This window comes from Notolepis coatsorum, assembly GCF_963971535.1.
Source record: "Notolepis coatsorum genome assembly, chromosome: 15".
In the NCBI taxonomy this organism is placed as follows: Eukaryota; Metazoa; Chordata; class Actinopteri; order Aulopiformes; family Paralepididae; genus Notolepis; species Notolepis coatsorum.
In genome coordinates, this window is record NC_140179.1 from 1,195,600 (window position 1) to 1,219,573 (window position 23,974).

Here is a 23,974-nt window from a genome sequence, read left to right on the forward strand (position 1 = left end):
TGCTGGAGGAGGAGACGGAGCTGCTCCACAGCCAGCTGGAGGACGCCCTGCGTCTCAAGGACATGTCCGAGGCGCAGCTGGAGGAGGCGCTGGACGCGCTGAAGAGCGAGCGGGAGCAGAAGAAGCACCTCCGCAAGGAGCTGGTGCAGCACCTCAGCATGTGCGACGTGGCCTTCACCGGCAGCGCCCACCTGTCCTTCACCTCCGCCCCGCCCAGCGGCACGGCCACGCCCACCACCATGCTGTCGCCCACCGCGGAAGACCCCGCCATGAGGTTTTTATTTTTATTGTGACATGTTTTATAACCGAACTGTACACACCTTTGTTTACACTTTTTCTAATATTTTTATATTCAGATGTAATTGTATCGCCTATATTTATGTCTTTCTTCCATTACCTCCCCTCCCCCACGCTGCTATGACGCCCGAATTTCCCCAAAGGGATCAATAAAGGACTATCTTATCCAATATCTTATCTTACCCAGTAAAATGTGTGATAGAAATGCGTTTCACCAGCCACATGGAATGGTTTCCATTGAAGAATAGATGTGTAAAATACTGTGTTTTTAGAAGAATAGCATGATGGCTTGAATTTGACTTGGTTATTTATTTATATTTCTACTCTCTACTCTACTCTACTCTCTACTTTATTCTGCTCTACTCCTCTCTTCTCCTCTCCACTCCACTCCACTCCACTCCACTCCACTCCACTCCACTCCACTCCACTCCACTCCACTCCACTCCACTCCACTCCACTCCACTCCACTCCACTCCCCTCTCCTCTCCTCTCCTCTCCCTCCCCTCCCCTCCCCTCCTCTCCCCTCCCCTCCCCTCCTCTCCTCTCCTCTCCTCTCCTCTCCCCTCCCTCCCCCTCCCCTCCCCCCCTCCTCTCCTCTCCTCTCCTCTCCTCTCCTCTCCTCTCCTCTCCTCTCCTCTCCTCTCCTCTCCTCTCCTCTCCTCTCCTCTCCTCTCCTCTCCACTCCCTCCCCTCCTCTCCTCTCCTCTCCTCTCCTCTCCTCTCCTCTCCTCTCCTCTCCTCTCCTCTCCTCTCCTCTCCTCTCCTCTCCTCTCCCCTCCCCTCCCCTCCCCTCCTCTCCTCTCCCCTCCTCTCCCCTCCCCTCCCCTCCCCTCCCCTCCTCTCCTCTCCTCTCCTCTCCTCTCCTCTCCTCTCCCTCTCCTCTCCTCTCCTCTCCACTCCCTCCCCTCCCCTCCCCTCCTCTCCTCTCCTCTCCTCTCCTCTCCTCTCCCCTCCTCTCCTCTCCTCTCCTCTCCTCTCCTCTCCTCTCCTCTCCTCTCCTCTCCACTCCCTCCCCTCCCCTCCTCTCCTCTCCTCTCCTCTCCTCTCCTCTCCTCTCCTCTCCTCTCCTCTCCACTCCTCTCCCCTCCCCTCCTCTCCTCTCCTCTCCTCTCCTCTCCTCTCCTCTCCCCTCCCCCCTCCTCTCCCCTCCTCTCCTCTCCTCTCCTCTCCCATCCTCTCCTCTCCTCTCCTCTCCTCTCCTCTCCTCTCCTCTCCTCTCCTCTCCTCTCCTCTCCTCTCCTCTCCTCTCCTCTCCTCTCCTCTCCTCTCCACTCATCTCCTCTCCTCTCCTCTCCACTCCCTCCCCTCCTCTCCTCTCCTCTCCTCTCCTCTCCTCTCCTCTCCTCTCCTCTCCTCTCCTCTCCTCTCCTCTCCTCTCCTCTCCTCTCCTCTCCTCTCCACTCATCTCCACTCCTCTCCACTCATCTCCTCTCCTCTCCTCTCCTCTCCTCTCCTCTCCTCTCCACTCATCTCCTCTCCTCTCCTCTCCACTCCCTCCCCTCCTCTCCTCTCCTCTCCTCTCCTCTCCTCTCCTCTCCTCTCCTCTCCTCTCCTCTCCTCTCCTCTCCTCTCCTCTCCTCTCCTCTCCTCTCCTCTCCACTCATCTCCACTCCTCTCCACTCATCTCCTCTCCTCTCCGCCAGATGTAACGGTCATCTCCATGGAGGTACAGGGTCAAACTCTCTGCCCCGGGGCAGTGCGGAGTGCAGGAGAAAGATGGAGGGCGTGACGTCAGACCTATTCAGTGAGATGAACATGACGGAGATCCAGAAGCTCAAGCAGCAGCTGCTACAGGTGGGTGTCTGTCCTCGCAGGTCGTTCACTCTCACTTCCGTCGATAAATGCTGGGCACATGTTAATACATGAGAAATATATCAACATAAATCGTTAACAAGTTAACGGTAATGTCTTGCTTTTGCAGGGTTCTTGTTCTGTTCATGTGGGTTCTGGAATGTGGAACTATTTGTGATATAAAATGTGGGGGGCATTCAGAGAGTGGTGGGGGGCGCTGGGTGCAGAATTGTTGAAAGGGGGGCGTTGAGATGCTCTAAGGGGGCGCTAGTTTATTTGATTTATTATTGTTGTCTTGACTGGAACCAGAGAGGAGCCTACCTGCAGTGACCACAATACAAATCCAAACTCCCACTTCAGAAACGGGAAATCCATCTAGGTCGTCCTCGGACGGGCCCTCCATCGGTGCTTCCAGTCATCCCGATCCTCCATGCATCTGGCTAGCTCGCCGGTTCATTCTGTCCCGCATCTCTCCTGAGTACGTCCACGTAGGTTAATGTGGGACGTCCTCGTGATCGATGCCCGTGTGTTGGTTCCCACAGCACAAGTTTGCTGGTTGGCATCTCATGATGTCTCTGGCAGTGACCTGCCAGCCTCATTCTCCTGACTGCCACTTTCTCGCTCACCCTTAGCACCCCCCCCCATACAAGTTTGCATTAGTGACATGCTCATCCCTGTTGATGTTGAGCACCACACGCATCATTCTCGTGTAGCACCCATCCAAAGACTTCTGCAGGGTGGGCTTCAAGGTCCAGCATTCACTGCCATACAAAAGGACAGACTCAACTGTTGCATGAAAGATAACTTTTTAATCAAAGAAAAGGTTTACTTTTGGTAATGTTTCATTTATATACACTTGGTAGTAAAAAAGTTAAATGAGTAGAATTCTGAATCCAGGATAAAAATAGTAATAATAAGATTTTAAACCAACTGGCTTAATTGACCCAACAAACTGAGCCAAATAGAAACATTAATGGCTGAGAATTTCATAGATACCCATGATAAACAGAGAATACTGTAAGCATAATCGAGAGCCGAAAATGTAGGGGGGGGGCGTTGACACAAAAAAGCTTAGGAACCATATAGATCAGGGGTTTCAAACTCAATTTATCTGGGGGCCGCTGGAGGTAGAGTCTGGGTGAGGCTGGGCCGCATCAAATATTATATATATAAGATTTTTTTGTCTTTATTATTTTTTTGCTAAATCAACTCTGCCTCTCTTTGTTAACTACAACAAGCAATGCTGTTTGTTATTTAAGATGAGGTCGGACTCGGCACTGACAGATTTGTGTTCAGTGTGCTGCTTTTATAAAGCCTAAATGACGGCTTACAATATTTCATGAAAGCAAAGTGTTTTGTTTGTCTAAGATTTAAAAAGGTTTAAACTCCTCTCCTGACAAAGTGCTGTACAAGTCCCAAAAAAAATTTAAAAAACTTATTTTTTTTAAGTTTAAAAATAAAAAATATATATATTTTTTACTTTGATGTCAAGTAGGGGGCCGCAAAATATCATCCAGCGGGCCGCAATTGGCCCGCGGGCCGCGAGTTTGAGACCCCTGCTATAGATAGTATTTAATAGGCCACTTTAGTAAAACAACTCCCTCTACAGTTTATTTGTGTTATGGCCTTTGTCCAAAAGGACATTGAAATTATTGAAAATGAACGCTTTATAAATTGTACTGTAAAGAAATTGTAGGCTCAATAAAAAATTTGAATTACCGTACTTTTCGCACTATAAGCCGCACCTGACTATAAGCCGCAGCAGCTAAATTGAATGATGTGTACTGTACATATATAAGCCGCACTGGACTATAAGCCGCATGTGTTTTAATGTTTAATTACCATATGTAAGGAGTGGAGCCTGCGGCTTAATTTGACTCAACACGGGAAACCTCACCCGGCCCGGACACGGAAAGGATTGACAGATTGATTGCTCTTTCTCGATTCTGTGAGTGGTGGTGCATGGCCGTTCTTATATTGAGCTTTAAGTTCCCACCTCTACAGAGAATGACTCCCATTGGGACACAATACTGTCGGACAAATAACATTAACTCATTTACAAGTTGTATTAAGTTTAGCAAATAAGGGAACAGATAAATAACATTTCAATGCAGTAAAAAAAGCAATATTTCGATTTTCGGGTTTTGTCCACATATAAGCCGCACCGTTATATAAGCCGCAGGGAAAAAGCCGCGGCTTATATTCCGAAAAGTACGGTAATTCAATTGAAACTGAATTGACCCCCGACCCCAATTTTTAAACAGAAGGGAATAAAACTCTTCTGGGTTGTTTGAGTTGTCGGCTACAAATACTACAACAAACCATCGCACCGTTTTCTGTTGGAGAATCACTGCATGAATCCAAATCACACTACTAACCGAAGCATGAACAACAAAGGAAGATGATATGTGATACAAAGGGAATCGTTGGAGCATCAGCCTATGAAAGAGGACACTGTAGCCACACTCAAAACCATATCGATATACCTATATATATATATATATATATATATATATATATATACATATTCCAATATTCCTCATGGAGTCATAATCTAGTCTACTGCTGGAACAACAACCCGTGGCAGGGAACACAGGGAGAGGGGACCTGAATAATTTACTGTAAAAGCATGTAGGCATGTATGGTAGTGCTCTCTGTCTCTCTTCTCCCCATCTCTCTCTAAATCTCTTTCTCTCTCTCTCTCTAGCTCTCTCTCTTTCTCTCTTCATAACCTATATATCGTTCTCTCTCTCTCTAGCTCTCTCTCTCCCTGTCTATCCGTTTCTCCTTATCTCCTTATAAGTGTCAAGACATTTCTCATACCTTTTGAGCTACTTTCTCAAAGTATAATTTAATTTACCTGGTTTCCGGCTGTATACGTACTGCTACACTTTACTGGCTTCATATCACAGCTGTATACGTACTGCTACTCTTTACTGGCTTCATATCACAGCTGTATATGTACTGCTACTCTTTACTGGCTTCATATCACAGCTGTATACGTACTGCTACTCTTTACTGGCTTCATATCACAGCTGTATACGTACTGCTACTCTTTACTAGCTTCATATCACAGCTGTATACGTACTGCTACTCTTTACTGGCTTCATATCACAGCTGTATACGTACTGCTACTCTTTACTGGCTTCATATCACAGCTGTATACGTACTGCTACTCTTTACTAGCTTCATATCACAGCTGTATACGTACTGCTACACTTTACTGGCTTCATATCACAGCTGTATACGTACTGCTACTCTTTACTAGCTTCATATCACAGCTGTATACGTACTGCTACTCTTTACTGTAGCTTCATATCACAGCTGTATACGTACTGCTACTCTTTACTGGCTTCATATCACAGCTGTATACGTACTGCTACTCTTTACTGGCTTCATATCACAGCTGTATACGTACTGCTACACTTTACTGTAGCTTCATATCACAGCTGTATACGTACTGCTACTCTTTACTGTAGCTTCATATCACAGCTGTATACGTACTGCTACTCTTTACTAGCTTCATATCACAGCTGTATACGTACTGCTACTCTTTACTGGCTTCATATCACAGCTGTATACGTACTGCTACACTTTACTGGCTTCATATCACAGCTGTATACGTACTGCTACTCTTTACTGGCTTCATATCACAGCTGTATACGTACTGCTACACTTTACTGGCTTCATATCACAGCTGTATACGTACTGCTACTCTTTACTGGCTTCATATCACAGCTGTATACGTACTGCTACACTTTACTGGCTTCATATCACAGCTGTATACGTACTGCTACTCTTTACTGGCTTCATATCACAGCTGTATACGTACTGCTACACTTTCCTGGCTTCATATCACAGCTGTATACATACTGCTACTCTTTACTGGCTTCATATCACAGCTGTATACGTACTGCTACTCTTTACTGGCTTCATATCACAGCTGTATACGTACTGCTACACTTTACTAGCTTCATATCACAGCTGTATACGTACTGCTACTCTTTACTGGCTTCATATCACAGCTGTATACGTACTGCTACTCTTTACTAGCTTCATATCACAGCTGTATACGTACTGCTACACTTTACTGGCTTCATATCACAGCTGTATACGTACTGCTACTCTTTACTAGCTTCATATCACAGCTGTATACGTACTGCTACTCTTTACTGGCTTCATATCACAGCTGTATACGTACTGCTACTCTTTACTATAGCTTCATATCACAGCTGTATACGTACTGCTACTCTTTACTGGCTTCATATCACAGCTGTATACGTACTGCTACTCTTTACTATAGCTTCATATCACAGCTGTATACGTACTGCTACTCTTTACTAGCTTCATATCACAGCTGTATACGTACTGCTACTCTTTACTGGCTTCATATCACAGCTGTATACGTACTGCTACACTTTACTAGCTTCATATCACAGCTGTATACGTACTGCTACTCTTTACTGGCTTCATATCACAGCTGTATACGTACTGCTACTCTTTACTGGCTTCATATCACAGCTGTATACGTACTGCTACACTTTACTGGCTTCATATCACAGCTGTATACGTACTGCTACTCTTTACTGGCTTCATATCACAGCTGTATACGTACTGCTACTCTTTACTAGCTTTATATCACAGCTGTATACGTACTGCTACTCTTTACTGGCTTCATATCACAGCTGTATACGTACTGCTACTCTTTACTGGCTTCATATCACAGCTGTATACGTACTGCTACTCTTTACTGGCTTCATATCACAGCTGTATACGTACTGCTACTCTTTACTGGCTTCATATCACAGCTGTAGACGTACTGCTACACTTTACTGGCTTCATATCACAGCTGTATACATACTGCTACTCTTTACTAGCTTCATATCACAGCTGTATACGTACTGCTACTCTTTACTAGCTTCATATCACAGCTGTATACGTACTGCTACTCTTTACTGGCTTCATATCACAGCTGTATACGTACTGCTACACTTTACTAGCTTCATATCACAGCTGTATACGTACTGCTACACTTTACTGGCTTCATATCACAGCTGTATATGTACTGCTACTCTTTACTAGCTTCATATCACAGCTGTATACGTACTGCTACTCTTTACTAGCTTCATATCACAGCTGTATACGTACTGCTACTCTTTACTGGCTTCATATCACAGCTGTATACGTACTGCTACTCTTTACTGGCTTCATATCACAGCTGTATATGTACTGCTACTCTTTACTGGCTTCATATCACAGCTGTATACGTACTGCTACTCTTTACTGGCTTCATATCACAGCTGTATACGTACTGCTACTCTTTACTGGCTTCATATCACAGCTGTATACGTACTGCTACTCTTTACTGGCTTCATATCACAGCTGTATACGTACTGCTACTCTTTACTGGCTTCATATCACAGCTGTATACGTACTGCTACACTTTACTAGCTTCATATCACAGCTGTATACGTACTGCTACTCTTTACTGGCTTCATATCACAGCTGTATACGTACTGCTACTCTTTACTAGCTTCATATCACAGCTGTATACGTACTGCTACTCTTTACTGGCTTCATATCACAGCTGTATACGTACTGCTACTCTTTACTAGCTTCATATCACAGCTGTATACGTACTGCTACACTTTACTGGCTTCATATCACAGCTGTATACGTACTGCTACTCTTTACTGGCTTCATATCACAGCTGTAGACGTACTGCTACTCTTTACTGGCTTCATATCACAGCTGTATACATACTGCTACTCTTTACTGGCTTCATATCACAGCTGTATACGTACTGCTACTCTTTACTGGCTTCATATCACAGCTGTATATGTACTGCTACTCTTTACTGGCTTCATATCACAGCTGTATACGTACTGCTACACTTTACTGGCTTCATATCACAGCTGTATACGTACTGCTACTCTTTACTGGCTTCATATCACAGCTGTATACGTACTGCTACTCTTTACTGGCTTCATATCACAGCTGTATAAGTACTGCTACTCTTTACTGGCTTCATATCACAGCTGTATACGTACTGCTACTCTTTACTGGCTTCATATCACAGCTGTAGACGTACTGCTACTCTTTACTGGCTTCATATCACAGCTGTATACGTACTGCTACACTTTACTGGCTTCATATCACAGCTGTATACATACTGCTACTCTTTACTAGCTTCATATCACAGCTGTATACGTACTGCTACTCTTTACTAGCTTCATATCACAGCTGTATACGTACTGCTACTCTTTACTGGCTTCATATCACAGCTGTATACGTACTGCTACTCTTTACTGGCTTCATATCACAGCTGTATACGTACTGCTACACTTTACTAGCTTCATATCACAGCTGTATACGTACTGCTACTCTTTACTAGCTTCATATCACAGCTGTATACGTACTGCTACTCTTTACTAGCTTCATATCACAGCTGTATACGTACTGCTACTCTTTACTGGCTTCATATCACAGCTGTATACGTACTGCTACTCTTTACTGGCTTCATATCACAGCTGTATATGTACTGCTACTCTTTACTGGCTTCATATCACAGCTGTATACGTACTGCTACTCTTTACTGGCTTCATATCACAGCTGTATACGTACTGCTACTCTTTACTGGCTTCATATCACAGCTGTATACGTACTGCTACTCTTTACTGGCTTCATATCACAGCTGTATACGTACTGCTACTCTTTACTGGCTTCATATCACAGCTGTATACGTACTGCTACATTTTACTAGCTTCATATCACAGCTGTATACGTACTGCTACTCTTTACTGGCTTCATATCACAGCTGTATACGTACTGCTACTCTTTACTAGCTTCATATCACAGCTGTATACGTACTGCTACTCTTTACTGGCTTCATATCACAGCTGTATACGTACTGCTACTCTTTACTAGCTTCATATCACAGCTGTATACGTACTGCTACTCTTTACTAGCTTCATATCACAGCTGTATACGTACTGCTACTCTTTACTAGCTTCATATCACAGCTGTATACGTACTGCTACTCTTTACTAGCTTCATATCACAGCTGTATACGTACTGCTACACTTTACTGGCTTCATATCACAGCTGTATACGTACTGCTACTCTTTACTGGCTTCATATCACAGCTGTATACGTACTGCTACTCTTTACTGGCTTCATATCACAGCTGTATACGTACTGCTACTCTTTACTGGCTTCATATCACAGCTGTATACGTACTGCTACACTTTACTGGCTTCATATCACAGCTGTATACGTACTGCTACTCTTTACTGGCTTCATATCACAGCTGTATACGTACTGCTACTCTTTACTGGCTTCATATCACAGCTGTATACGTACTGCTACTCTTTACTGTAGCTTCATATCACAGCTGTATACGTACTGCTACACTTTACTGGCTTCATATCACAGCTGTATACGTACTGCTACTCTTTACTGGCTTTATATCACAGCTGTATACGTACTGCTACTCTTTACTGGCTTCATATCACAGCTGTATACGTACTGCTACACTTTACTGGCTTCATATCACAGCTGTATACGTACTGCTACTCTTTACTGTAGCTTCATATCACAGCTGTATACGTACTGCTACACTTTACTGGCTTCATATCACAGCTGTATACGTACTGCTACTCTTTACTGGCTTCATATCACAGCTGTATACGTACTGCTACTCTTTACTGGCTTCATATCACAGCTGTATACGTACTGCTACTCTTTACTAGCTTCATATCACAGCTGTATACGTACTGCTACTCTTTACTAGCTTCATATCACAGCTGTATACGTACTGCTACTCTTTACTAGCTTCATATCACAGCTGTATACGTACTGCTACTCTTTACTGGCTTCATATCACAGCTGTATACATACTGCTACACTTTACTGGCTTCATATCACAGCTGTATACGTACTGCTACTCTTTACTGGCTTCATATCACAGCTGTATACGTACTGCTACACTTTACTGGCTTCATATCACAGCTGTATACGTACTGCTACACTTTACTGGCTTCATATCACAGCTGTATACGTACTGCTACTCTTTACTGTAGCTTCATATCACAGCTGTATACGCACTGCTACTCTTTACTGGCTTCATATCACAGCTGTATACGTACTGCTACTCTTTACTGGCTTCATATCACAGCTGTATACGTACTGCTACTCTTTACTGTAGCTTCATATCACAGCTGTATACGTACTGCTACTCTTTACTGGCTTCATATCACAGCTGTATACGTACTGCTACACTTTACTGGCTTCATATCACGGGCAAATGGAATTTACTTATATTTGACTCAGAAGCATTTTATATCCTTGCATCCCTACACTGGCTCCCGGTAAAGCAACAAATTCTTTTCAAGATCCTCATGTTCACACACAAAGCCATAAAGGGTCTCGCCCCCCCAGCCTACATAAAGGGTCTCCTGGTCCAATCAGCCGGCTCCAGATCCCTCAGATCAAACCATGAGCTTGTTGTTGTGTTGTAGTATGACCGGTGTATTATGGTCTGTATTGTAGTATGACCGGTGTATTATGTCTGTTGTCAGTTTTTCTATCTGCTTGGTTGGCCTGCATGTATTTTTTTCTGTTTTCGTATTGTTCCTGTCTTTCTGTTTCTCTTTCTTCCGATGTAACTATTGGTTGAGGGGCGCAATATAAATAAATGTATCATATCATCATCACATCATATCATATTATCATCATGACCTAAACATTCAAATCCGGGCCACTTGTTTGTTTGCCTGGCTGTGATATGAAGCGGTGTGTAGTGGTGCAGCCGGGAACCAGCGACGTCTCCTTGAAATCATTACACTGCAGTTTGCGTGTGTGTGTGCGTGTGTGTGTGTGTGTGTGTGTGTGTGTGTGTGTGTGTGTGTGTGTGTGTGTGTGTGTGTGTGTGTGTGTGTGTGTGTGTATGTGTATGTGTGTGGCTGGATGCTGCAGTGCCCCTAGATGAAATCTCATCCCTTGGTGGTCTCCCTCTGCCCTCTCTGATTGGCTAGGAAGCAGGAAGTGGATTATTTATATCCTTGCTGACACTCTAGACTCCATTTATTACCAGAGTTTGGGCAGGTCGGATAGAATGGACGCCATGTTGTGGCCACCTTATCACAGTGAGTCACAAGTCACTGACACTCGAACCTCACTGTCCAAACTGATGATGATGATGATGATGATGATGATGATGATGATGATGATGAATCGTTTTATTTTCGGTCTTTGTTTACAGATAAATCAAAAACACACATGTGTGGACTTTCAAAGGGAAAAGAAAAAAAGAAAAAATCACAAATGTACATATTCAAAGTCAGCTCACACACAAAATACAAACTCAATGACCGAAAAAAGAAATCTAGGCTGAAGCACATGCTTATTTTTGCCTATCCTTTACAATTCTTAAAAAAAACTAAATATACTTTAATATAAGAAAGAAACATTTAAAATATGCTGCAAGATATAATTTTTTTTCTTTTTCTTTAAGAGAAAAAAAAAAGAGAAAATAAATGTTTGATGTTTTACTCAAAACTGAACTCCTGAATAATTTGATCCTTCAGGGCCTGGTAATAGATAGCTTTGTCTAGACAATCCACCACTCACCGGTTATTAGAGTATGGTACCCGCTGTTGAGATCATAAATAAAGATAATATTGTTTTTTTCCCTTTGAAAACTGAAAACGAAATGTTATTTGGTTTCTTGTCTGAGTTGCGCAAATGTTAATGGCTCCATGGTGGTGCTATGAGATTATTGGCTCCCGATTAAGTATTTATTATACGGTTATATTCCATCGATAAAAGGCGTGTGAATTTGGGAGGGGTTTCATTTATATCTATATCTGTAAATATTCCTTACCCACTCTTAATAGTTATACCACTGGCCAGTATGACTTACTACCATAGGGCCTTTATACCTGTATTACTGTAAATATTAATACTACAACTCTGTACATACATCTGATTAGCACTATTACTCAGTAGTAGTACTCATTTATATATTTTATTTTCAGTTTAATCACCTGTACATTGTATATTGCTATTGCATTTTACTGTTATATTTGCACTCTGGTTAGATGCTAAACTTATTGCCGTTGTACTGTACGTGTGCGGTATAATGACAATAAATTAGAATCTAATCTAAAGGTCTACCATGACATGTAACATTGTAAATGCTGGCACACCTATAGTTTCAAGTTTCAAGTTTGTTTATTATTTGTCATAATAAAATACAGAATACTTTACGGTGAAATGCTTGTTTCTGTATGAGCCCCTGAGAGTGTGCTACTGTACATACAGTAAAAAAAAAAGTAAGTAAAAAGTAAGTAAAGGAATATTCAGTCAATATACATACAGTATACAATATAAAATACAGAGTAAAATGAGTAATAATGAGGTCAAGTGAGTAACCTAAATCAAGTGGACCCCTTGCGACCACGATAAAGAGTGGTGTCGATGCCCCCCCCCCCCCTGTGAAGCCCACCCTCACAGCGTGTTGCTTGTCTCTCCAGATGGAGCGGGAGAAAGTGGTGCTGGCTTTTTAAGGGGCCTTTTCGGGCGGGGGCCCCCTTTTTATGCTTTTTGGGGGGTTTTGGTGATCAAATATTGAATATTGAACTATAATAATCACTGCAGGGGCTCACTTATCCTTGAAAGACACTTTTATCACTGACTTAAAAGGCCCATACATCTCCATAAATGTTCAGGGGGGAGGGAATAAGTGCTTACCCTACAGACCCCAAGAAGTGCTGTATATTCTGTATTGTTTAATATAAATGCATTTTTTATTCCAATCCCGATTTTATGTATTTGAAATGCCCAAATCCCATCGGACTTGACTTCTTCGTGTCCCTCAGTGAGTGTAATACCAGCATTCAACTGTATGCGCCACAGCGGTTTCTATCATCATCATCATCATCATCATCATCATCATCATCATCATCATCACCACCACCCACGCTATGCATAAAATATATAGGTCCGCGGAGAGGAGGCCGTGCAAACTGCAATGGAATATGGGGCATCTCTCTCTCTTTACCTAATATTTTGATTCTATCCTGACATTTTTCAGTTGGAAGGACAGTCTATATGCGTAACGGTAAATTATTATTATTTTTTTTTTCAAAAAGGGCACTTTTTTGATGAGGTTCAAAAAGGCAGGTGCTCAAGCACCCCTTGGCCTCTATGTGTGCACGTGCCTGGTGTTGATGCCCCCCCCTGTGAAGCCCACTCTCACAGCGTGCTGCTCGTCTCTCCAGACGGAGCGGGAGAAGGTGGTGCTGGGTTAGGGTTAAAGTATTCACGCCACCCTCACAGCGTGGTACTTGTCTCCCCAGATGGAGCGGGAGAAGGAGGCCCAGGGTTAGGGTTAGGGTTAAAGTATTCACGCCACCCTCACAGCGCGGTGCTTGTCCCCCCAGATGGAGCGGGAGAAGGTGGTGCTGGCCACCGGCCTGCAGGAGGCCCAGACCCAGCTGCAGCACACCCAGGGGGCCCTGACGGAGCAGCACGAGAGGGCCATGCGCCTCAGCCGCCGGGTGACCGCCCTGCGCCGCCTGCGCCGCGGCGGGACCCAGCCCACCCGGGGGGGAGGAGGAGGGGCCCCCCCCCACGACTCCCCCCAGCTCAACCGCGGCGAGGCGCTCACCCCCGCTTCCCCGGGGAGCCGGGAGGGAGAGGGAGAGGGAGAGGGAGAGGAGGAGGAAGAGGAGGGAGAGCGCGAGAGCAGTGAGGAGGACCGGAGCGGCGGGGGGACGACGGTGAGCAAGAGTCAGGTGTTCTCCCACCAGACGCCGGGCCTGGAGATCCTGCAGTGTAAGTACCGGGTGGCCGTGACGGAGGTGGTGGAGCTCAAGGCGGAGCTGAAGGCCCACCGGGAGAGGCTGGCACAGTGTGCGGAGGGAGCTGGCGCGGAGGACAGGGGGGGCAGGGGAGCGGTCCAGCTGCGCGGCCTGGAGGAGCAGGTGGCCAGGCTGGAGAAGAGCTGCCGGGAGGGACGCGAGAAGGTGAGGAGGACCTCCGTGTGGATCATCATATTATATTAGGGTTGTTGTTTTTCATTATGCTGTTAACTCTACACAGCTCGTTCTATTCCCGTAGATAATGTGTCTAATATGGGTCTATATGGGTCCAATAGTATTTGCGAATAAATCTTTTTTGTTTGTTTTAACCCGCTTGGAGGATCAGATGGGTGGGGTTTGCCTAGTGATGCACGATATATCGGCCGCCGATATAATATCGGCCGATATGGCCGTTTTTTTACACATCGGTATCGGTCCGATATCAAGATAGGGCCGATATTAAAAAAAAAAAAAAAAAAAAAAAAAAAAATTTATGTTTTTTCTTTTCTTTTTACATGTTTTGGCCTTAAATAGTTTCAAAATATCAGTCATTTCTGAAAATAAGTTACAAAAGTAAAAAAAATTATGCGTTTTGGAAAATAGCTCTTTATTTGATTATCATAAAAAAGTGTTTTCTATACAGAGATATCGACATCGGTAAATATCGGTATCGGCCAGAACAGCAATATTAATATCGGTTATCGGTATCGGCCACAATTTTCACATCGGTGCATCACTAGGTTTGCCACATAGGACAGTAGAAAGACTGAGAAAATGTTAACTACAGCACCAGCATTTTGAAGTTAATTTGGTATACTTTAATACTTTAAAGTGATTGGCAACTTATCTGATGCCATGTCAGCTGCCCCCTGGTGCAGTAAACACCACCCACATGGTACCCCAATAGGGTTACAACAAACACGTTTATCTGTAGACACTATTGACTCTGGTCTGCTTATAATATAATATCTATGTAATATAATAGGATGAGATGATTATTTACATGATAATTTAATCTAGCCTACCTACTGGACATATCTCTTCTCTTCTTCTCCTCCCTTCTCTCTTATCTTCTCCTCTCTTCTCTTCTCCCTATCTTCTTACGCTGTGTTTGATTCTATCCTATTATATATTCTATTAATTTCCGTCGTGTTCTATTCTATCCTGTTCTATTTCGACTCTTAATTCTACTACTCCACTCCAAATGCTAATAAGGTATCCAGCCTGGAGTCTCAGCTGCGGGCGTCGCAGACGGCGGCCAGCGACAGCCAGGGGGCGCTGAACACCGCGCAGGACGAGCTGGTGACCTTCAGCGAGGAACTGGCACAGCTCTACCACCACGTGTGTCTCTGTAACAACGAGACGCCCAACCGCATCATGCTGGACTACTACAGGTGTCACTGTTGGTTATTATTATTTATTTATTATTTATGTTATTAGTAGGAGCCTCGCAAGCTCGGTCATCCTAGAGTGTAATCGTCGGCTACACGCCATTGTAGCCTTTATTTTGGCTAAAGGTAGTGTGCGGATTATACCGGTAAATTTTTTTTGGGCGGCCCCTCTTTTTGTTAAAGGTCTTTAGGGTTAAGACCCCCCCCCCTCCCCACACCAAGCCCACCTATTATTTGCACCGTGGTTTTTTTTTATCCACTTTTTCTCCCATTTTCTATATTTTTCTCCCATCCCAATTTCGTATCATCCAATTCAACCCTCCCCTGTCTTGAACGCTGTTTCTTGCCTCCCACAAGCCGGCTGCAATGTGGACTAAGTCATACATAGCACAAGTCCCCTCCGGTACTTGAGGTAACAGCAGTCGCATCTTTTCACCTGCGCAGCTCGATCTCTCAGTGGCGAGGAGTAACGCGTGGGAGGCTCACGCTGCCCCCGACACTTCCTGATTCTACTGCGCAGGCGCACCAACCGACCTGTAGGAGTCGCTGTCCACAACGCCCGATCCCCACCCATCAATTTCCCACCCCCTAATACGGCCAATGTGTATTAGTATGAACGACCAGCTAAACTGAAAACAATGTGGAGAGCTGGATTCGAACACGCGAACCCAGCGTCTCCACATTGGTGGCGAGTGCCTTGCCCACTACACCACCTAGCCGACCTTATTTGCACCGTGGTTAAAGGTATACCAATGACATTTAGAATGTTGGTCTATTGTTTTTCTACACGAGGCACTTGCTTTGTGGTCTGAACGTTTCTGCAACGACTCTACCTGGTCAATAGAAAAATGGCTCGATAGCATAGTTAGCATTTGTGTAAGACGGCTTGTGGCAGAAGTGAGCGGGTAATACGTTGAAAGACACATTTTTATAGATTATTTTGTCAAATGAGATGATTGAAAATGTGAAGGTATCCATTTTTATAGATCATTATTCTCATGAAGTTCAAGTCAAGTCAAGTCAAGAGTTTTAATTGTCAAGTATACAATGAAATGCGGGTGGTCTTGCCCGCGACGATGTGCAATACAGTGGTACAACATATAATGGAATCCAATAAACAATAAACAACATTGTGCAATAAACAGGTACATGGTGTGCCATCTCGGTATCTGTACATAGTATTTACAGAGCATATAGGACATGCTAGGTAGCTTTAGTAGTGCAATACACTGTTCCTGTTGTTATACTAATTTAAAGTGGCCTTTCCTCTTGGCCATAAGTGTGCGTGTGTGCGGCATGAGTGTTAAAGTGGCTGCTAGTGTGTGAGCGTGCTCAGCGTGCGTGTCGTGTGTGTGCTTGTGTGTGCTTGTGTGTGGATAGTTCAGTTTCTGTGGCTCTCAATGTTCATTGTTCAAGGCTCTGATGGCCTGGGGGAAGAAGCTGAGCCTAAGCCAGTTAACCAGACGATTTAAGTTTCCTTCTTCATGTCTTCCAGGCAGGGCCGGGGGCTCCGGATGCTCAGCGCCGGTCTCAAAGCCCTGTCCGCCGACGACAGCCGGGTCCTCCTCACGCCCCGCCTCGCCCGCCGGCTGGCCGCCGTCGCCGCGGCCACCGCCAGCTCCAGGGAGTCCCGGAGCGCCTCCGCGTCTCCGTCCAAAGAGCCTCTGTCCGCGGAAGGGTGGCGGCGGGAGGCGAAGGAAGGAGCCAGGGAGGGTACACCTCCACCCCCGTCCCAGCAGAGTCCAGGACCCTCCACTCCCCCGATGGGCTCGCCCAGCATCAGTGCCTCTTCATCGTCGTCCTCGTCCTCGTCGCCCGCGTTGGAGCCGCCGGGAGAGCTGCGCAGGGAGCCCATGAACATCTACAACCTCAACGCCATCATCAAAGACCAGGTAGGGAACACATGAACATCTACAACCTCAACGCCATCATCAAAGACCAGGTAGGGAGCCCATGAACATCTACAACCTCAACGCCATCATCAAAGACCAGGTAGGGAGCCCATGAACATCTACAACCTCAACGCCATCATCAAAGACCAGGTAGGGAGCCCATGAACATCTACAACCTCAACGCCATCATCAAAGACCAGGTAGGGAGCCCATGAACATCTACAACCTCAACGCCATCATCAAAGACCAGGTAGGGAGCCCATGAACATCTACAACCTCAACGCCATCATCAAAGACCAGGTAGGGAACACATGAACATCTACTGTACAACCTCAACGCCATCATCAAAGACCAGGTAGGGAGCCCATGAACATCTACTGTACAACCTCAACGCCATCATCAAAGACCTGGTAGGGAGCCCATGAACATCTACTGTACAACCTCAACGCCATCATCAAAGACGTGTGTGTGTGTGTGTGTGTGTGTGTGTGTGTGTGTGTGTGTGTGTGTGTGTGTGTGTGTGTGTGTGTGTGTGTGTGTGTGTGTGTGTGTGTGTGTGTGTGTGTGTGTGTGTGTGTGTGTGCGCGCGATAAGACTTTCTTTGTAGAAAAGAAACCCTAATCCGTTTTCAGCTACTGTACATCAAGTTATGAAATTGGATCGATTTGAGCTATCCTTTGGCGCAGCCGCACCCCCAAACACATCTCCAGGGTGCCGCCACACATCGTCCCCAATAAGACTTAATTCTTTGTGATAGAAAACCTTGTGGTAGCACCTCCCCTTCATGCTCCCCACTTTTTTCCCTCTATTCCTCCCCTTCCCCCTCCTCCTTCTCCTACCTTTGTCTCCTCGTCCTAACCCTGTCCTCCTCCCCTTCCCCCTCCTCCTTCTCCTCCTCCTTCTCCTCCTCCGTCTCCTCCTCCTAACCCTGTCCTCCTCCCCCTCCCCCGTCCCCGTCACCCCCAGGTGAAGCACCTCCAGCGGGTGGTCGACCGCTCCCTCCAGCTGTCCCGACAGAGGGCAGCGGCCAGGGAACTGGCTCCTCTGCTGGACAAGGACAAGGAGACCTGCCTGGAGGAGCTCCTCAAGCTCAAGTCTCTGCTGAGCACCAAGAGGGAGCAGATAGCCACCCTCAGGCTGGTGCTCAAGGCCAACAAACAGGTCAGCCAGGCGGGAGGGAGGGAGGGATGGATGGATGGCATGAAGTGGTAAAGGTGTTCACGAGGTGACAGGGATGAGGAAGGGACTTGATATTCACGGGGGTGTTTACATTTTTATTTTATTTTTATATATATATATATATATATTTTTTTTTTTATGTTTTAAATTTGTACACTCATTTGAGTAGTGGAAAAGGGGTAGGATTAAATAAGTGTATACTTCTTCCTACTCCTTTTCGAACATGTAAATTGAGTTATGTTTTGCTTTTGTTTAGTTATTATTTAGTTTTTGAGTCATGTTTCGATTTTGTTTAGTTATTTATTTTGTTTGTATTCATTTACATGTTCGAAATAAAGATAAACATGGGGGGGGTCATCAAAACGAAGCAGGCTATTCTCAGTCCTCGCTCCACAATGGTGGAACGGACTCCCACTAACCCTTACTTACTGTCTTTTTACTATTATGTACCCTAATACTATGCTACTATTCTTATACTACTACCCATCTTGCTAATATGTCTATACTACTATGCACTCAGAGTGTAACACTCAAGCTCAATAGGATATCCTGACACGACTTGTATTTACCTGCACTATTCTTACCCTGCCTACTCTTATACACTGCCTATCAAATTCATGTGTCGGTTATTGCACTTTTTACTTCTTACTGATGACTATTTTTAAACTGAATCATTTTAAACTATTTTTATTATTTGCTAGATCCAAATGTGAAACACTGTGATTATTTGTATTACTGAATAGAGAGCCTATTAGGATGCTAGATCCTAATGTGAAACACTGTGATTTGCCATATCTTGCTATGCTCGCTCATGCCTGTATTTTTTATGTCCGTTCTATTTTATAATTTTTTGACTATTTTTAAACTGAATCATTTTAAACTATTTTTACTATTTGTGTTACTGAAAACTGTAAGCGGAGAGCCTATTGGGATGCTAGATCCTAATGTGAAACACTGTGATTTGCCATATCTTGCTATGCTCGCTCATGCCTGTATTTTTTATGTCCGTTCTATTTTATAATTTTTTGACTATTTTTAAACTGAATCATTTTAAACTATTTTTACTATTTGTGTTACTGAAAACTGTAAGCGGAGAGCCTATTGGGATGCTAGATCCTAATGTGATTCTACCTGTCTATCTTTTTATGCTCGCTTATGCCTGTATTTTTGACTGTTGTGAAGCACTTTGAACTGCAACCTCTGTATGAAAAGTGCTATACAAATAAAGTTATTATTATTATAATATTATTTGACGAACAACGCCACTGACCCTTAGCTGCCAGAAATGTACACCTCCTTGTGACACGTTGGTCACATTCTGTACAGTAAGTCGCTTTGGATGAGGAAGCTAATGTCAAATTTCTCAGGCAAGCTGAATATGTTGAGGGTCACTCTGATCGACTATGTGACTTATTCTCACCTGCTTGCGCTTACAATAGTAAAAGAAACTTGGACGTCCACTTGTTTCTCCAAGTGCATTGGCAATCAAACAACATTTCTAAATGGACTTGTGCGGTTATTTGTCTCAGGATTCAGTGGTGAGCTAGCTGGCAGAAAGCCAGGCATCTCACGTCCTTTGGCCATTTGTACCGATTGCCATCCCAAAGGATTCAATAAACACTTGAGGATGTATGCCAAGTGTCTTTATGTGTTGAGTAACAAACCTAGCTTCCAAAAGGGGGGGGGGGGGCAGGATTCAAGATTCAAGAGTTTATTCATCACATACATACCAGGGCATACAGTGAAATGCGGTTGGCCATGCCCGCTACGATTGTGCAATAAAACAATAGTAATAGTAATGATAATGAAAAGATAACTAGAATAGACATGGTAAATAGACATGTTAGTAAATCGCTTCAAGGCACAGGATCCTATGTACACTCCTATACAAGGTTATGGCCTCAATGTAAAGAGGCCAGCCAGTAACCAAATGGTCGCTTCACTTGTTCTGTCCCTGGCACCGACGGCAGGGTGTACTGCCGCTGTGAGCTGGTGGCTAAGGGGTGGCTGGTATTGCATGTACGATGCCCTTGAGCAAGGCACTGAACCCAAGAACTGCTCCGTAGTTAAAAGAAAGAGACAGAGAGCTGAATATGACGCTGCCACCTTTCAGCCAAGGATGTCTCGGAGATGTTTCCTGGAGATAATGCTGAACCAGCAAGTTGCAGTTCATTTTGCATTGTCATTGGCTTGTGGGAAATATGAGAGATATTGCATTCTTCAATTTAAAGGTGCTATAGATAACATTCAGCCACGAGATGTCGCACTAGCGCACCAGCATGGCATTTATCCAATCAGGTGCCTTCCACGTGGGGAAATGGGAAGTAGGGAGGGGATACATGCCTGCAACATGTAAACAACAAGATTAATTTTGTCCTGGCTCCTTGATGATGAGAGGGTTCTCAGGTGTGCAGGCCTCTTTATCCTGGCTCCTTGATGAGGTGAGGGTTCTCAGGTGTGTAGGCCGCGCCCAGGTAGACAGTGGCTGTGAGGTGGGGACAGGAAGGACCATGTATGGGCCTGGGAACCTGCTGACACACACAGGGGAGAGAAAAGCCCTGGCTGTGGCTGTAACAAAGATATTCCTTTATTGATCCCCTTGCGGAAATTCAGGCACCATAGCCCCCACCCCTAATATTCAGTACTAATTAGCTCTCTCTCTCTCTCTCTCTCTCTCTCTCTCTCTGTCTCTCTCTCTCTGTATCTCTCTCTCCCTCTCTCTCTCTTTCTCTTCTTTCGCTCTCTCTCTCATAGCGCTTATTGTTCAGTGCTCCTTTTTTATTCCAAATATTAAATTACTTAATATTTAATTGCCACTTTAATACTGTTCGTTTACAGGACAAGGGTTTTACAGCTGCTTTTGAGTTTCTTTGGGTTTTACATAGAAAAAAACAAATCACATTTTTCTTCAGTGCAGCAATTTTGGGATATTGGAAAAAGCCACATTTAAAACTTCTTTATGCTCACAATGTTACTAAGCACATTAACAGGTCTCTTCAACACCTAGAGATGGAAGTAGTAGAATTGCAGACTTTAGTGAATTCTACAGGAAACCAAGAGCATATTACAGCTCTTAAGTGTAAAAAGGCAGAGTGAGATATGTGTGAGGGTCATAAATAAGGTGCTTGAATATTGGAAGAGTTGTTTAACTTCTCATGAATGTGTTACATTGAATATGTACAAAAATTAGCTGGTTGTGCCTCACAAAGATGACGCTTTTCGACCCACTTTTGAAAACAGTACTGTTTTTTTTTATGGGAAAAAAAGTCACAGTTGTGTTAATCTAGAAGAAGAAAAAGAAAAAATGTTGTATGAAATGTTGGTGAAATGTCTGAACAAGAGTGAGAACACGGATGACACACCTTGGCTATTTGAGTTCAGAAGGTGATGTCAGGGAGGGGAGGTACGGGCAGGGTAATAGTAGAAAGACATAAATATAGGCAATGACATTTTGATCTGAATATCAAAATATGAGTGTATACAATATAATTAACTCTGAATATAAAAATATTAAAAAGATAAACAAAGTGTAAACAAAGGTGCAGATGAGGCACCTGGGGGCCCCGTTCCCCGTACCTGGATAACTGAGTTAGCCGGATAACTTTCGGGTAAGTCTGACTTAAGCCGGACTTTCCGATTCCCCGTACCTGGATTTTCCAAATCACCATGACAACAGATCCAAAAGTTTGAGCCTGGTCGAAAGCAGAGTTTAAGTTCAAGTTAGCCTGAACCATCGCCACGCCCCCGCAAAAAAGTGACGGCCCGTTTCCTGAAATTATTCCCAGTCTACGATCTGCATTATACCATTCTGAATTACGTTTTTGTGCTCCATTCTTCCAGAGGGGGCTTTTGAAATGTAAAATAGACCCAAAATGCTGATACTAAATTCACTTTGTCCTAAATAATGCACGTTATATATACCGTGGCGCTCGCTCGGTGCGATGTACACATTATGACGTCGTTATTTTAATTGTAACTGGGATTAAGATGTCTGATGAGATGCGCTGTTTGACGGATTTGAGAAATTGAATGAGCCGTTGACGTCACATTAATGAATGAGGATAAAGAAATAAAACTTCATTCAAAATAAAGAATATTCTAAACACGGGTCTCTCGTTCATTAATGTATAAACAATGAATTTATCCCATCTGGCACAGTGGCGCAGCGGTAGTGCTCAAGCCTGCCAACCCAGCGACCGGTGTTCAAAACCCCGTGTTTCCAATATAATTTTTTTGAATATAATATTAATGATTATACGCCAAAGTAGCCTGGTTTTAAGTTAAAATATTATAAATCTACATGCATTGAGGATGTCATTCTTTATATAGCTCTCAACGTGCACCAAATTGAATTATTCCTATATTGCAAAAAGAAGGAAAAGACTAGGGTTTCGAACCCCGGTCGTCTGCGTGAAAGTCAAAAGAACAACCCGTTAGACCACAGTGGAGATAAGTTAAAGATCGACTATACATCAATCAATGGGTAAGAGAGCCGTATCGTAATTCTGTATAACAGTTTAACTAATTATTTTCGCTAGCAAGATCTCATTTGATTATTCAATCCAGCAGGCAAGTTTAAAGAAATATAATCTGATTGATTGAGGTAATGAGGGACTTAAAATTAGCCTATAGATAACGCATTTAACTTGTCGGCGAGGCGATTGAGCCGTATTGCAATCTGTCAATAAAGTTTTAAATCAATTAATCAATCAATGCCGTTAGAGAATCAGGATCTCTGCCATCGATACGTGCTGGCTTTTCACCTGAAGCAGCCGCGCGCACTTAGCCTGGGTCTCAAGTCTGAATCGAGTTAACGAGACTGAATCCACCTTCGAGGAACAGGAAAATCCCGGCTTCAAACATCGGGTTAACTGAATCTGGATAATGACATCTTGATCGACTTAGTTGAACCAGGTACGAGAAACAGGGCCTGCCCTACCGGTTATATTATACCTTAAAATCAATACAGGCAATGAAGAATTTGAATCTGAATATATACTCTGTATAAGTTAGAGTAAATGTAAATAGTATACACAAGGCCTGTGTCTGATTGTGTGCGTGCGTGCGTGCGTGTGTGTGTGTGTGTGTGTGTGTGTGTGTGTGTGTGTGTGTGTGTGTGTGTGTGTGTGTGTGTGTGTGTGTGTGTGTGTGTGTGTGTGTGTGTGTGTGTGTGTGTGTGTGTGTGTGTGTGTGTGTGTGTGTGTGTGTGTGTGTGTGTGTGTGTGTGTGTGTGTGTGTGTGTGCGTGCGTGTGTGTGTGTGTCTTGCAGACGGCAGAGGTGGCACTGGCCAACCTGAAGAGTAAGTACGAGACGGAGAAGCACATGGTGACCGACACGATGATGAAGCTGAGGAACGAGCTGAAGGCCCTGAAGGAGGATGCCGCCACCTTCTCCTCCCTGAGGTCCATGTTCGCCACCAGGTCAGCCGCTGCGCTGCAGGAGACAAGCGCATCTCCTCCTCTCCTCCTCTGTCATAACAGACCCTTTTCCCCCATCGCCTAGGTCAAACAGTCACTAAAAGGAACCGAGGTCCTCAGGATGGATTTCTATTTTTTAATT

General features: G+C 44.2%; 1 protein-coding gene across 1 annotated transcript in view; it reads left to right on the forward strand.

Moving 5' to 3' along the window:
- LOC311241615 (protein bicaudal D homolog 1-like) overlaps window positions 1–23,974 on the forward strand; it is a gene marked incomplete at both ends in the record, with an annotated part of 116,664 nt that overhangs the window by 91,679 nt on the left and 1,011 nt on the right. The window contains 7 exon segments of the mRNA XM_084330491.1: window positions 1–289; window positions 1,941–2,091; window positions 13,533–14,117; window positions 15,168–15,346; window positions 16,839–17,235; window positions 18,202–18,396; window positions 23,684–23,835. The exon segment at window positions 1–289 is cut by the window's left edge and continues 34 nt beyond it. Of these exon segments, the coding sequence (XP_084186617.1) occupies window positions 1–289; window positions 1,941–2,091; window positions 13,533–14,117; window positions 15,168–15,346; window positions 16,839–17,235; window positions 18,202–18,396; window positions 23,684–23,835 (1,948 nt within the window).